General features: G+C 37.3%; 1 protein-coding gene across 1 annotated transcript in view; it reads right to left on the reverse strand.

The window, feature by feature from the left end:
- Positions 1-15906, reverse strand: part of SLAIN1 (SLAIN motif family member 1) — a 79883-nt gene that overhangs the window by 52866 nt on the left and 11111 nt on the right. Inside the window, 1 exon segment of the mRNA XM_037799960.1 lies at positions 3688-3827. Coding sequence (XP_037655888.1) covers positions 3688-3827 — 140 coding nt within the window.

Genomic DNA, 15906 nt, shown 5'->3' on the forward strand with positions numbered 1-15906 from the left:
GCAGAAGATATGAAAAGGTATATTTCTGAACAGGAAATACAAATGGCTAAAAAACACATGAAAAAGTGTTCATCTTCAGTAGCTATTAGGGAAATGCAAATTAAAACCACAATGATATACCATCTTACACCAATAAGAATGGCTGCCATTAAACAAACAGGAAACAACAAATGCTTGAGAGGATGTGGAGAAATTGGAACTCTTATTCACTATTGGTGGGAATGTATAATGGTATAGCCACTGTGGAACACAGTTTGGCAGTTTCTCAAAAAACTAGATATCAAATTACCCTACTATCCAGCAATTCCATTTCTCAGTATATACCCAGATTTGAAGGCAGTGACATGAAAAGACATTTTTAAACCAATGTTCATAGCAGCACTGTTCACAATTGCCAAGAGATGGAAACAATCCAACGGTCCTTCAACAGATGAGTGGATAAACAAAACGTCATACATATATAGGATGGAATACTATGCAGCAGTAAGAAGGAACGAGTTCCTGAAACGTATGGCAACAGGGATGAACCCTAAAAATATAATGCTGAGTGGAATAAGTGAGATACATAAGGAGAGATATTGTATGTTACCACTTCTATGAACTCCTGGAATAATGCAGAATATTGGGGACCTAAGTGATAGACGCGAGTGAGGGGGAATAATAATCTAATATGTTCAGAGATGTTAATGATGGTGATTCAAAGGCACGGTAATGGATAGGGATGACGATTGTTTGTAAATGAGGTTATAAGTATCAGAGCTGTATTGAAGGCGAATAGGATTGAAAGGGGTTGTTTCAAGGCATGTATCCCACAGATCAGCACTACAAATATAGATAGGTCCTTGCATGATATACTTCTAAGGTATGACACTAGTACAGAGAATTGACAACAGAGTGGTATATGGGAAAAATCTATCTATTGCATACTAGGGACTATAATTAATAGGAACACCTTACTGATACCACATAATTACTAAGGACAAATAATTAAGGGCTGAAAACAGCTACAAGGTGTGTTGGGTCACAAGAATTGTTTAAAATGGAGAGTCATGAGCATTATACAATTAAGTGATGCTAATTTGAGATATGGATGGATTATCATGGACATAACATATGCTATGTGAATTTAGGAACCCCCTACTTTATAAGTGAAACCCTCAATCTTGAAGCTTGCTCTGGTGAAACTTACAGATGTAGAGGGGAGGCTAAGCCCACCTATATTTATGCCTAGTTGTCACCACCAGAGACCCTCTTGTTGCTCAAATGTGTACTTTCTAAGCCCAACTCTGCAAATAAATTCATCACCCTTCCCCCAATGTGGGTCAGGACCCCCCAGATCCTGTGAGTCTCCCTGGCAATGTGGGACACAGGTTTCCGGAATGAGCCTGACCCTGGCATCAAGGGATTAAGAATGCCTTTCTGACCAAAAGGGGGAAATGAAAGACAACAAAATAAGATTTCAGTGGCTAAGAGAATTCAAATAGAGTCAAGAGGCTGTCCTGGAGGTTACTCCTATGCAAGCTTCAGCTAGATTTGCCAAATGACCACAATATGATAAGCCTAAGTCAACAGTAGTTTCAAAAACCTTAAAGAATACCCAGATTTCCTATATGAGACTCGATAAGGTTTCACTCAATATTTATTCTTCAAAAACTTAAATCCTCCAGAGAGCTCCTATGCCAGCCAAGTCCCAAAACCCAGAGGCAGCAGCCTCTTCAAGAACATCAACCAGATGTGTCCCCCTTTCCTATAATGTCAACACCTCTTTTCAACATGAACAAGTTAGGGTGGTCACTGCCTAGACATCCCTGAAGATCAGAAAAGTGATTAAGCTAGAGGAAGGGGTAGGAACAAACAAGATGGATTTTAACAAAGGATTATGAATACTGAAACTCTATACAATTTTCTTCTTAGTTGCTACGGTATTAGAATAACTAGAAGGAAAGAATTAAAATGGTGAAACAGTAACACAAAGCATCCCTTCAAATTTATTCTACAGCTACTTGTTAAACTGTAATTTGAAAGTTATCACCTTTTTGTTTATATGTTATATTTCACAATAAGGAAATAACTGAAACTATGGTACCATAACATACATTTTTGGAAATTTCCTATATAACTACTTGTTAAAGCATACTTTGAAAGATACTACCTTTTTGCATATATGTTGTATTCACAATAAGGAAATAACTGAGACTGTGGAACTTTAATCCATTACATTCTTTGAAATTTGCTAGCTACTTGTTAAATTGCACTTGAAAAGCTATCACTTTTACGATGTTATATTCTACAATTTAAAAATTATGAATTAAAAAAATCCTTGAATCAAGCAGTTAAGAGTAAGAAGGAAACTTTGGGATGATCTATACAATCCTTGGGAAAAAAAAGCCCAGAGATTTAATGGTTTGCTTTGGGTCACTCAGCTAAAAGGGAACAGAACCAAGACTAGAGTCTCCTAACTTTGAAACAACTGTTTTATTAGATACGCATCTATCACCAAAGTGTTAACCCTAATACTCCTCAGTTCCTGCTCCATCACCCAACTTTCTATTATTAAATCATTTATTTCCAGCTTAATTACAAGGTTAAAACACGCTCTTTAGTTGAACCTTCCCTAAGTATTTAAAATAGGTTTCTGCTGATCTGTATGGATGCCTGTGCCAGTACAGCAGGATAAAGCTGTACAGAGTCCTTGGTGTCAGTAAAATCAGACTCTGGCTCTGCCCAAGCACTCTGGCTCTGTAATCAATTGAGCTTCTCTCAACTACAATTTTATCACCTCTAAAAGTGAGGGTAGTTCCTACCACAGATGGCTACGGTTGGGATTGAATTAAAATGAAGGATGTCAAGAACTGAAGTGTAATGACTGACACAGAACAAGAGCTCAAGAAACATCACCTATTATACTTTGCCTTATGCCCAAATATTTCATAACCATTCATTATCTTTGAAGAGCTTCATAGGTGCGGTGCATGTATTCAGTGTGCGTAAGAATCCCCTGGTGTACTTGTAAAGGCAGATTCCCTTGGCCCTTCCCCCCAGATACTCCGATTCATGAAACAGATACCAAGAGGTTGAGAAAAGGCAAAAGCCTAAATAAATCAGTTTTTAATTCTTAGTAGTATTCAACTCCGTACTACTGCGTAAGTCTTTCTGTTTTCCCCTCTACAATTGTCCTAAATTTTTTTCTTACTTATAAAACCCAACATTTTGATTAATGTTCCATATTGTAGGAAGACAATTTCCAAGTTTGTAAAGATTAGGATCTCCAGTCAAACATCCAAATAAGCATTTAAGGAGCTCAGCAAGGTCAGTACCCAGATCCCATGGAATTCCAGTTTTGTACAATACGTACTTCTACCTTAGAATTCAGCCACATTCTAAGTGGCTAACTCCAGACCATTTTACTTATTGGTATATTTGCAAAACAGAAAGAAACAAATAGATTGAAAAACATGTGTTCTTTCTTTCCATATTAACTGACACCAGTGTAAAAAAAAATTGGCTGAAAACAAACATTAAATATTGAAAAGCCCTGTTTTATAAAATATGTGAAGAGAATTCCATGTAAAAGCTACAACTCAGGGTAAGGTTCTTCAATATAAGTGTTTATTCTGAAACCAGCAGCAAAAACAGAGCTAATAATGGCAAGAGTTTGAAAATGTAAATGTACGGGTTCAAAATTACCTTGCTCCAGTCTAAAGCAGAGGGAACGTCTTGCTGCTTCCATCTCTGGAGTTGGATTATCCAAGACGTGTCTGCACCACTGCAAAGGGCTCATGGATTTCTCTGATGAGGCGAATGTTTTTGAGGAGCTAACGTACAACCTTAAAAAAAAGAAATGTACATGATAGATATTATGTAGGTATATAGAGATTAACCATTTTCTGGAGAAAAACAATACATACGTAAAACCTTTCTGTAGAAACAACTCACATTTGATTATTTCAAAGTACCAAAGGTCATTTAACAGGCAAGTATCTCCAAACAGAACATGAAACTTTCTGTGGTCTGGTGGGAAGAACTTCAAGGAAAGGTCTAACTATTTTCCCCTGAACTGTGTTTTACAATCAGAGATCAGGGGCTGATTACTGAACAACTCTGCATGGGTAGCATGATGATTCCACTACCTCACTGTGCATTTCTAGAAAGAAGCACTTTCCTCTCTTTCTTCAGCAAAAGAATAATATATGAGGCGCCAGCCTTCCTTCCATGTGTTTGGCTGGACGCCCTATCTTGCAAGATAGTAAATAAATTCTTTTCTCCTCCAGAACCGAGAGAGCGTTTATTCCCTCACAGGTACCACTTTATTTCCGACAACTTGGGGGCTCGTCCGGGATCCAAAGCTTCGGAGGGGGACCCCCGAGGTGGACAAAGGGAAGGTGCGCCCCGCTGATTGAGCGGTCCCGGACTCCGCCATTGGGGGCCCATCTCCGGCAGCTAAAGGGCCCGAGACCAGATGCTTGAATCTGCCGGTTGTGGATGAGAAAAGGGGGAAATGAAAAGGCCTCCTCTGGTTAACCAGGCAACTCTGTGCACGGACCAAGGTAAGGAAAGAAATATTATATTACCTTGGTGGTTAAAGCATTCTGAGAGTCTAAGGCTGATCCTGAGGGAAAGATGCCCAAACAAGACTCAGAATGGGGACATTCTGATGAGCCTAGAGCTGATCCTAAGGGAAAGATGCTCAGGCAAGACTCAGAATGGGGAATAGAGGCAGTCAGCCGGCTGGGAATAAAGGGAAGGGGGTACCTTTAGGGTCCCTGGGGAACATTCCTCTAAATAATCCATTGGGAAACATGTTAAAACATTGGGCTAAAAGTAATCGGACCAAGGGAAAGGGTAAAAGAAAATGATCAAATATTATTCTTATGTTTAGACAAAAAAAAAAAAGGCATTTTGCTGCCAAATATATTCTGGCCAAAATATAAGGCAGATAAGAGTTGGCTTTGTGCTGACCTCGTGTGTCATGTTAATAAAAATAAATCTTTTTCCAAGGCAGAATTGAACTGTGCCATGTGGTGGCTGCAGGGAAAAAAAGAAACTAAAACCTGGGATAAGCATTCCCCCACCTTATGGTTTCCCCTCCCCCACTGGGGCGGGAACCATTAAAGCCTGAGGTTTTGGTGGAAGCAGTCTATGCCCCCAGGCAATTGGAGAACCAGTTAATGCTGACTGCTCCAGTAATTACAACCCACCAAAAGTTAAGAAAAAAAAAAAAAAAATGGAGAGATTTCCAAAAGTTTCTGTTTCTAAAGGCTCTTAAAGAAAGAAAGGTAAGAATCATTAATAAAAAGCCTAGCAAGGCTAGCTGAATAACAATTAACTTAATTCTTAAACTCTGGTTTATGTAAATATCCCTTTCTTGGGAGAAGAAAGGGAAATGGGAAAGAGGGCGGCTATGAGAGAGAGAGACTGCATCCACCTAAAATAAAATTGGCTGTACCCATATCCCCAAAGAAAGATGAAAGTTGAGGTCTGAAGTCAAGTGGTCTCAGGCTGGGAGAGTGGAGTGGCCCACATGCATGAAAAGGGTGAGTTTGCCCTGGGGGTTGAGGGTGGGCCTGCCGCCTCAGGACCCAGAGGGTGGAGCACATTCCCAGGGGAATGCGAAAAGCCTGGCTGCCACCCCACTGTTCAGAGAAGGTAGAGCCTTTACCCCGAAGAGGCAGAGTCTGGGTGGCACCCCGATGTTTAAGAAGGGTGGGGCCAAAAAGGTAATCTCCCCAACATCACCCCAGACTTTGAAAAGAAAAGGGCTGCCACAAAAGCCTCTAAAAAGGGTTGGACTCCCACTCCCTCAAGCCCCAAGAATACAATGTCATTCTGTTAATAACTCAGACTTTAAAAGGTCAGTTATATAAAGGAATTTTAGCCTAATATTCAGAGAAGATCCAAAAATCGATGAATGGCTGAATAAGCCATTAGAGGAAATATTCAGAGAGTCAACAAGCCAGGGAGGAAACAGACAAAAGTGAGATAGAAAAGTAATTGGAGCAGTTTAAAAAAAAAAAAAAAAAAAGGAGGAAGGGAATTTGTAGCATGGGGTTTGTGTGATTCTCTATTCATATACTTATGTGGGGCTAAACAGGTATTAATAAATACATTTACATATTTTAGTGTGCTGTGTAATTAAGTCTAAGGCATGTGGAAGCTACATTTAAAGTCCCTTAATGTGTGTATCAGGGTATACAGGAAGTTATATGCACATTTTTTAGGACTGTATTTGGATGCATTCTGAGAGTTAAAACTTCATGAATCTAATGGGAGTTTAAGTTGTATGTTTACACAGGAATGTGGGATAGTTGTATTTGTATGTAATAAAAGCATGTAATATAATTACGTAGGAGTCTTTCAAACTGTGAAAGTTTGTCAGTGTGTAATTTAAAACTTGGCAAAAATTTCCTGTGTACTCATCTATAGTAAACTGAAGCTATTTCTTTGTGTCTTTATAGCGTATACTAGTTTGTGTGTACTCTAAAGCTGGGCAATTGTGTGCAGTTTCACAATAGTGTGAAAAATGAAAAAAAAAAGTGAGAAAAACTGTGTAAAAGTTTTCTATGTATGTATAACAGTAGTGTATTGGCTATACATGCTTGTAAATGGGAATGTATGTCTGTTTCATATGGTTATGAGTGTGTATATGAGTTATATGTGTCTGTGTTCCAGATATATGAGACTGTGTATTCTTGTAAAAAGCAGAATAATTTTTCTGATATATTTTGGGCAAAAGCAAAAGGTCCATACTCAAAGTGCAAGTAAATGTTCCTGTAAAAGGGTTTAAGGTTCACTAAAGCTGAATTAAACAAACTTAGAACAGTGAATGGTTCATATCTCTTCCCAGGTCTCCATTTGGTAATGCCAGGTTGCTATCTTAACATTGAGTCTAATAGGAATAAAGACACCACATATATTGTCAAATACTACACACCAAGGCTTGTCCTCCTCTCCCTGGAGAGTGGGTTTTTACTCATCTAACAGCAAAACTTGTGTGTATGTTCAGGGTATGCATATATGTGAATCACGTATATTCAAGCATCACTAAACTAGGTGTACTAAAAACTGAATTTTAAGTTAGCATTTAAGAGTGGTAAGCCTTTTTATGTTCATTAATCTTAGGTTATTGTAAATTATAGTTGTCCTTTAGTCTAATTGTTCCAGCCCGAAATGTTGGTAAGTTCTTGCTGCTCTTCATGCACATGACTTCAGGAGTGTCTGTAGCTAAAGCAGGTATTAGCAGTTTTACACTAGGGGAGTCATTAGAGGGGTGCAAGCCATGTGTGATTTAGTACTTAGGCAATTATAAGGTGTAGGCCTTTGGTTTTTTGGTTTGCCTTTCCCCAGGAGGACTGGAGAGCTCCCCTCCCTAGACACAAAGGATCTTTTTCTTAAGAATTATATACTGGCCTTGTCTTCTACTTTATCATCTCTCAGGCACCGTGGACTGTTGGCTCAGACCCCGCCTCTTGAATTTGCTGCCCATCGACATCAGCCTGGCAGCTGGGTTCTGATCCAGTCGTGGAAAGAATCCAAACTCCAACCGATCTGGGAAGGACCCTATCAAGTCTTGCTGACAACTAAGACGGCAGTCCGAACGGCAGAAAGAGGCTGGACTCATTACACACGAGTGAAGGGACCAGTGCTTGAACCAGACGATAAGTATCCAGCAACTCAACCTGAATCCTGGAAAGTGACTCCTACCTCAGATCCCCTAAGGATCACCTTAAATAGGCAACAGTTGAAAGAACATACTAGGAGGGAGGAAGGGCTGGATTAAACCCTATGTTTGCATTGTGCTCTGTGTATAGCTTAATGATGAAATTGCTTATACTGATCATAATGTTCTATATTCAAGGAGTAACAGGTTCTGCTAAGCTGGTTATAAGTGTAGTCAAAGGCTTAAAGTCTCAAACTGTACAATTTGATGTCTGTCAAGTAATGAGCTGTAAAAATCTAAAACATCAGCAACAACTGAGGAAGGAATATAAGCATTTATGTAAGCAGACTGTTCAAGTAGAAAGCAAGATTGTTGGGGAGCAAACATTTGAGAGTATAACTTATGAGACACCTAACCCCTGTTATTCTTGGAACACTGCTTGGTGGACCACACAGTATGAGGGATGGGTCTTAACCCAGGTTGAAGGAAAAACCATTAAGGAAAACTTGGCTGGAATTTAACTCTCCAGTACAAATTGACCCCAAGGTCATTAGAATACTTAAGGCCAAAGACTTAAAGCAAACCACAGAAATAGAGACAGGTTATGGAAATACAAATGCCTGGGTAGAATGGGGCAAACATACCATCCAGAGTCTAAACAGAAGTAACTGTTTGCTTGTACAACCAAACAACCCACTGTTCAGATTATGCCCTTCCCCTTGGGGATGAAAAAGCATGAAAGGGAGTTTAAATGTATAACACTCTTCCTTCAAAATGCTACTCCTGGTGAAAGTTGTAGTACGTTGTCCTCCCTTTTCCCTCCAGTCCAGGAGGGAAGTGTCAAAGCCATACCAGCGTCTCACCTTGGTCCCGGAAACCACTCTGCCTGTCTCTCCAGATGGGAAGAAGGGCTCCAGGATCTTGGTACCATGGCTTTGTGTACACAGGTGTGGAATGTGAGCAAGGATAGTACTGGCAACTTCTCCAGCCTAACTATACCCCGAGCAGACCTCTGGTGGTACTGTGGGAAGGGCATCCTCTGGCCAACACTACCTGAAAGGTGGGGAGGAACCTGTGCTCTGGTTCAATTGGCTATCTCATTTACCCTGGCATTTGAAAGTAATAAAGTACCAACCCAAGGCAAAGGAGAAAAGAAAAATGTACAAAGTGTACCTAGTTCCTTCAATAAAAAATGTTTGTAAATAGTATAGGGGTTCCCCAGAAAGTTCCTAAAGAGTTTAAAGCTAAAAATCAATTAGCTGCAGAATTTAAATCATCCTTATTCTGGTGGGTCACCATCAATAAAAATGTCAATCATCAGCTAAAATTTATCAACTATACCAGGAATGTCATTAAAAAATAGCAGAACAGTTAGATGCCACTAGCCGAATGGCATGGGAGAACAGAATGGCCCTAGACATAACGCTAGCTGAAAAAGGAGGCGTCTGTGCTATAGTTGGGGGAAATTGTCGCACATTCATCCCCAATAATACTGCACCTAATGGAACTATCACCAAAGCCCTACAAGGCTTAACAGCCTTATTTCAAAAACTAGAAAAGAATTCTAGCATTAACAACCCACTCATAGAATGGTTGGAAAATTGGTTCGAGAAATGGAAAGGAATTGCAACATCTATTTTAATTTTCCTTATCATTCCAGCCAAAATGTTTATAACAGATGGGTGCTACATAATCCCGTGTGCTCAAAGGCTAGTTCAAAAACCCATCAAAACCACTAGAATCAAAAATAAAAAAAAAGATCCCTATGATAAAAAATGTGAAAAAGCCCTTAGCAAATTTGAGAATCTAAAATGTGAAAACTAAAAGTGTTTAAAAAGAAAGAGGAGGGAATCTGTAAGAAAGGAATAAGTTTCGTTTTCACATAGAGACAGCATGGAATAAGGGAAATGGAGGCAAAACCAGTTTAAACAAGCCCCGGACAAAGAGAAGAGAGAATCTGCCTGATGTAAAGAGACATGAGGTAGTATCAGAGGCGGGAACTCACAGCAAAAAAATAAAAAATAAAAATTTGGGGGGGGATTGGCTAATCAGTTCAAAATCTTAATAATGAGCTAGTTGGCTCTCTGGGATTGGCTGTACAAATTAAAATCTCAAAAGATGAATTAGTTAGTGTTCTCGGATAGGCTGTAACCTCTGTAGTACCCAGTCAATGGGGAAACGGGAGGGACTTGCGAATTAGGAGTAGGAGATTTAAACATCGCCATTCTCTTCCTCGGGCGCGCCAGCCTTCCTTCCATGTGTTTGGCTGGACGCCCTATCTTGCAAGATAGTAAATAAATTCTTTTCTCCTCCAGAAAAAAAAAAAAAAAAAAAAGAATAATATATGAACTTGGGCCAGTATATGTAAACACAACATGGAAAACAAGGAAAATTTTAACTATAATTTTAAAAATAAGTCTAAAAACAAGTGAAGGTCAGTACAGCCTTGATTCCCCGAACTCGTAAATAATCAAATATTGCCCCTGTCTTAAATCTATACAAAGTTTGGTATGTGCTTCTTTCTCACTGAAGCCAGATAAACACCTTTAAAAGGTAAGTTTTAGAACAGTTCACTTTCAGCACCTTCAGCATTACAGTAATGAGCAGTATTCAAAATGACCACTCCAAGGCACCACAAGTTATAACAAAGGTTTCCCTTACTGATATACTATACTAAGGTAAACTTCAGAATACTTTCAGTAATAGGGTTATACAAAAAGGTATATTTTGAGGATTAATCAACAGTTGACTACTGAAAAGGAAAAGAAAAAAAAAAGGAAAAACATTACCTCCCCTCAATCACTAGCTCGAACAATTGACCCTGCTACATAAAGCTGTATTTTAATTACAAATCTTATTAAAGTACTATCCTTCAAAGTTACCATAATTCTAATTAGCATATATTTTTGAAAAACATTATTCATACTTTTACTGTTCTAGACTGGACTTCCACCCATTAGAGTAAGTTATCAGTAATCCAAGATGATTGGGGAATGTCTTATTCTTTGATAAATTATTCTTAAAGACCAAAGATGTGCAAACTTTTTCTATACATGACCAGAGAGTAAATATTTTAGGCTTTGTGGGCCACAATCTCTGACTCAACTACTCAACCATGCCTTTGCAGCCTGAAAGTAGCTACAGAAAACATGTTAAGAAATTATCATGTCTATGTTCCACTTTATTTGTAAACATTGAAAGTTGAATTTCATATAATTTTTGCATATCATGAAGTATTTTTGTGCTCACCTGTTGCCAATCATTTAAAAATATAAAAATCATTTTTAGCTCACCAGCCATACAAAACACGCAGTGAGACCAATTTGGCCTTTGGGGCATCGACTGCCAACTCCTGTTACTCATGAATGAAAATTCTAAGATATATATCCTTTCATCAGTTTAAAAGTAATTCTAATATATCAGTCTTTCCTTACAGTATGGTCCACAGTGCCACCTCCACCAGGAATATACCGATCAGTGAAAAATCCATATTTCTGGGCCCTGCCTCATTCCTACTAGGACAGAACTCCGCTTTCCTATCTAAATCATCCCTTCTACCCTTCCTAGCTAACAGACCCCTCCCTGAACTTTTCATTACTAGTGATTTCTTCCTGGACCCACAAGTAAAGCTTCATCTAAGCCAGTAATCCTCAACTCTGGTGCATCAGAATCACCCACAGGGCTTGTTAAAACACAAATTGCTGGTCCACACCCCCTAAGTTTCCAAATCAGTAGGTGTAGGGTAAGACCAGAGATTATGAATTTCTCATAAATTCCCAGGTGATGCTGATGTGACTTGTCTGGAGAGCACACCTTGAGATGCAGTGGGTTAAACCAATCTGTTAATTCTATTATTTCCCTTTATCCAGTGGTTGGTGTAGGCACAAGACCTGGATATAATCCTAGTCAATAAAAATGAATGGGAAATCTGCTGGGCTTTTGGGCAAGCTTTTCCTCATTTAAAAAGGTCCAAAAGACCCAATTTATGCTGGCTACAAGAAATGCACTTTTAACATAAACATGTAAGTAGATAAAATTAAAAGGACATAAAAGATGTAACAGGCTAAGATTAATCAAAAGAAGGCTGGGATGGCTATATTAATATCAGGAAAGTAGATTCCTGAGCAATAAATATGACCAGGACCAAACAAGGTTATTTCACCTGAAGAGGCAAATCCATCAAGGGGACATAATAATCCCAAAGTTTATGCACCTAATAACAGAGATTCAAAATACAAAAAGAAAAAATTGATAGAAAAGGATTTTTAGAAAAATCAGCTAAAATTGCTGTGGGAGATTTCAAAACTCCCTTTCTCAATGATTGATAGAGAGAAAATCATATCAACCAACTTGAACTGATAGTACAGAACACTTCCTTCAAAAACAGCAGAATTCGTAAGTACAAATGTAACATTTACCAAAATAGACCATATTCTAGCCCAAACAACTATCAAATTTTAAAGGATTCAAGTCACACAAAGTATGCTCTCTGACCACAATAGAAATAAATTATAAATAAGCAATAGAGAGATCCCTGGAAAATCACCAAAGATTTGGAAACTAACTTGTTAACCCATAGGTCAAAAAAAATAAATCAAAAAGAAATTAGTATTTTGAAGCAAATGAAAACAAAAAATGCACAACATACAAAATTTTTGGATCTAATGCTAAAACTTCTGGTTTTACTGCTAAAGCAGTCATCATAGAGAAACTTATTGCATTATATATGGGGAAAATATGACACAAAACAAGTATATCAGAAAAAAAGAAAGGTCTCAAGTCAGTGACCTTAGTTCCTTTAAGAAACTATAAAAGTGCAAGAAATCCAAGTAAGTACAAGAAAGTAAATAAACATCAGAACAGAAATCAATAAAAAAGAAAACAACCCCAATGGGGCTAGGGGAATCAATGAAACCAAAACTGAATTCTTAGAGAAGATCAATAAAAACTGCTAATTCTTTAGCTAGGCTGATCAGGCAAGAAAAAAATGAGACATTATCAATATCAGGATTGAAAACGGTGATGTCACTACAGATAAAGAAATTTAAAAGTTATAAGAAAATATTGTGCACAACTTTATGCCAAACTCAATTAAGATAAATGGATAAATTCTCTGACACAAATTACCTAAGCTTACTGAAAAAATAACCATCTACTAAATTTATATATGTAGTTAAATGGGAAAATATACCACATTCATGGTTCAGATGAATAAATATTAAGAAGTCAATTCTCCCTAAATTGATCTATATATTTGACACAATCTCAATCAAAATCTCGGGCTCTTTCACAGAAATGTAGAAGCTGATTCCAAAATTGATATGGAAATGCAAATATCCTAGAATAGCAGGATTTGACATCAATTAAGTCTGTAGTTAAAACCTTGCCATAAAAGAAAACTCTAGGCACAGAATGATTCAATGGTGAATTCTACCATTTAAAGAAAAAAAAAATTTCTATACAAACACTTCTGAAAAAATTCTGGAGAGAGCACTTCCCAACTAATTCTATGAGACCAGCATTACCCTAATACCAAAAGCAGACACAGACCTAAGAAGCCTATAGACCAATATCCTCATGAACATAAGTGCAAAAAAAAGTTACATACTATTTTAGCAAATTGAATCCAACAACATATAAAAAGGATACTACACCATTACCAAGCAGGGTATAGCCCAGGAATGAAAAGTTGGCTTAACATTCAAACATCAGTGTAATTTACCATATTAACTAAAAAAGAAAAACCATATCATTGATCTCAATAGACAGAAAAAGCATCTGACGTATTTTTCTGACTAAAAAAAAAAAAAAAACTCTCAGCAAATTAGGAATAGATGGGAATATCCTCAATCTGATTAAAGTCATTTGCAAAAAAAGTAGCATCATACTTAACAGTGAGACTGAATGGTTTTTCCCTAATATCAGGAACAAGACAAGGATGTCCACTCCCTACCACATCTATTCATCACTCCACTGGAGATACAATTCAGCAAGAAATTAAATCTAGAGTGGAAAGAAAGAAAGAAATCTGTCTTTGTAGAGAATCTGATGGAACCTACAAAAGAAGCTACTAAAACTAGTAAGCAAATTTAGTTGCAAGACTGCAGGACATCAGATAAATGTACAAAAGTTGGTTGCATTTCTCTATATTAGCAACAAGCAACCAAGATTTTTAAATTTTCAATTTCTATTTTCAATAGCATCAAAAAGAAATGAAAAACTTAGGGATGTATCTGACAAAGATGTGTAAGATCTGTATACTAGAAGCTACAAAACATTGCTGAGGAAAATTAAAGATCTAAATAAATGGAAAGCTATACCATGTTCATGGATCAGAAGACTACATATGGTTATGATGTCAATTTTCCCTAAATTGATCCATATGTACATATAACACAATCTCAATCAAAATCCCAGCAGGTTTTGCAATAGAAATGTAGAAGCTGAATATAAAATTGATACAGCAATGTAAATATCCCAGAAGAGCCAAAACAACTTTGGGGAAAAAGAAAAAAAAACTTGGGAAGCTACCACTAGCTCATTTCATACTACAAAGTTACAGTAATGAAGACAGTTAAGTATGGTATTAAGAGAACCACACAAATGGAATACTGATTTTTAACAAATATACAAAGACAATTCAATGGAGCATAGTCTTTTCAACAAATAGTGTTGGAACAAATGGATACTCACTTGTAAAAATGTGAACTTTGAACCATATTTACAAGTGAACTCACTTGTAAAAATGTGAACTTGTAAAAATGTGAACTTTGAAAAATTAACTCAAAATTAATCACAGACCAAAATAAGCTTGAAAATGTAAAACTTTTAGAGGAAACCAAAAGAGAAAAGCCTTTGTGACTTTAGGTTGGCAAGTTTCTTAGACACAATTTCTTAATCAGAAAGCATGACCCATACAAGAAAAAAAAGTTTTGATAAAATGGACTTCAAAATTAAAAGCGCTGAACTTTGAAAAAAACTTAAGAGAATGAAATGAGAAACCATGGATGGGGGAAAATATTCGCAAGGCATGTATCTGATAAAGAGCTCATATGTAAAACATAAAGAGCTCTGAGAATTCAATAAGCAACCCAATTTAAAAATAGGTAAAAGATTTGAACAGACCCTCAACTGAAGAAGATATATTGGTGGCAAACAAGAACATGAAAGAATGCTCAACATCATTAGTCATTAGGGAAATGCAAAGTAAAATCACAACGAGATACCACTACACACCTACTAAGATGGCTTAAGGAATGAAAGTGTTGATGAGGATGTGGTGCAACTGGAACACTCGTACACTGCTGGCAGTAAAATGGGATAACCACTTTGGAATAAAAAGTTAACATACACTTACTTTCTGATCCAGCGAATCTATTCATAAGTATTTACCCAAGAGAAATGAAAGCATATGTCCATACAAAGATGTGAACACAAATGTTCATAATTTCATTGGTAACAGCCAAGAAATGAAAATAACCCAAATGTTCATTAAAAGATGAATAGATAAATAAACAGTGGTTAGGTCCTTATAATGTAATGCCTCTTGCAATAAAAGGAATGAGATTTAAGAGAATTAAAAGACAAGCCACAGACTAGGAGAAAATATTTGCAAAATGCATATCTGCTAAAAGGACATATCCAAAATACACAAGAACTCTTATAATTGAACAAGCAGAAAACAACCCAATTAAAAAATAGGCAAAACTTCTGAATGAACACCTCACCAAAGAAGATATACGGATGGCAAACAGGCAAGTGAAAAGCTGCTCAACATCATATGTCATTGTCTACTGCAAATTAAAACAAGATATCACTTCATACCTTTTAGAATGGCTAAAATCCAAAACACTGACAACAAATGCTGGCGAGGATGTGGAGCAACAGAAACTTATTTCCCTGCTGACGGGAATGCAAATGGCACAGCCATTTTAGAGGACAGCCTGGCAGTTCCTTACAAAGCTAAACAATCTTACCAAATAATTAGCAATGTTCCTTGGTATCTGCCCAACTGAGCTGAAAACTTTTATGTCTACACAAAAACCTGCACACAAATGCTCATGGAAACTTTACTCATAACTGCGAAAACTTGGAAACAACCAGAAGGCCTTCAATAGGTAATGGATAAACTGTAGTACATCCATACATGGAGTATTATTCAGTCATAAAAAGAGATGAGCTTTCAAGCTACAAAAAGACATGGAGGAAACTTACACACACTGCATAAGTGAACAATCTCAGTCTGATAA

The sequence above is a fragment of the Choloepus didactylus genome, chromosome 12 (assembly GCF_015220235.1).
Source record: "Choloepus didactylus isolate mChoDid1 chromosome 12, mChoDid1.pri, whole genome shotgun sequence".
Classification (NCBI taxonomy): domain Eukaryota; kingdom Metazoa; phylum Chordata; class Mammalia; order Pilosa; family Megalonychidae; genus Choloepus; species Choloepus didactylus.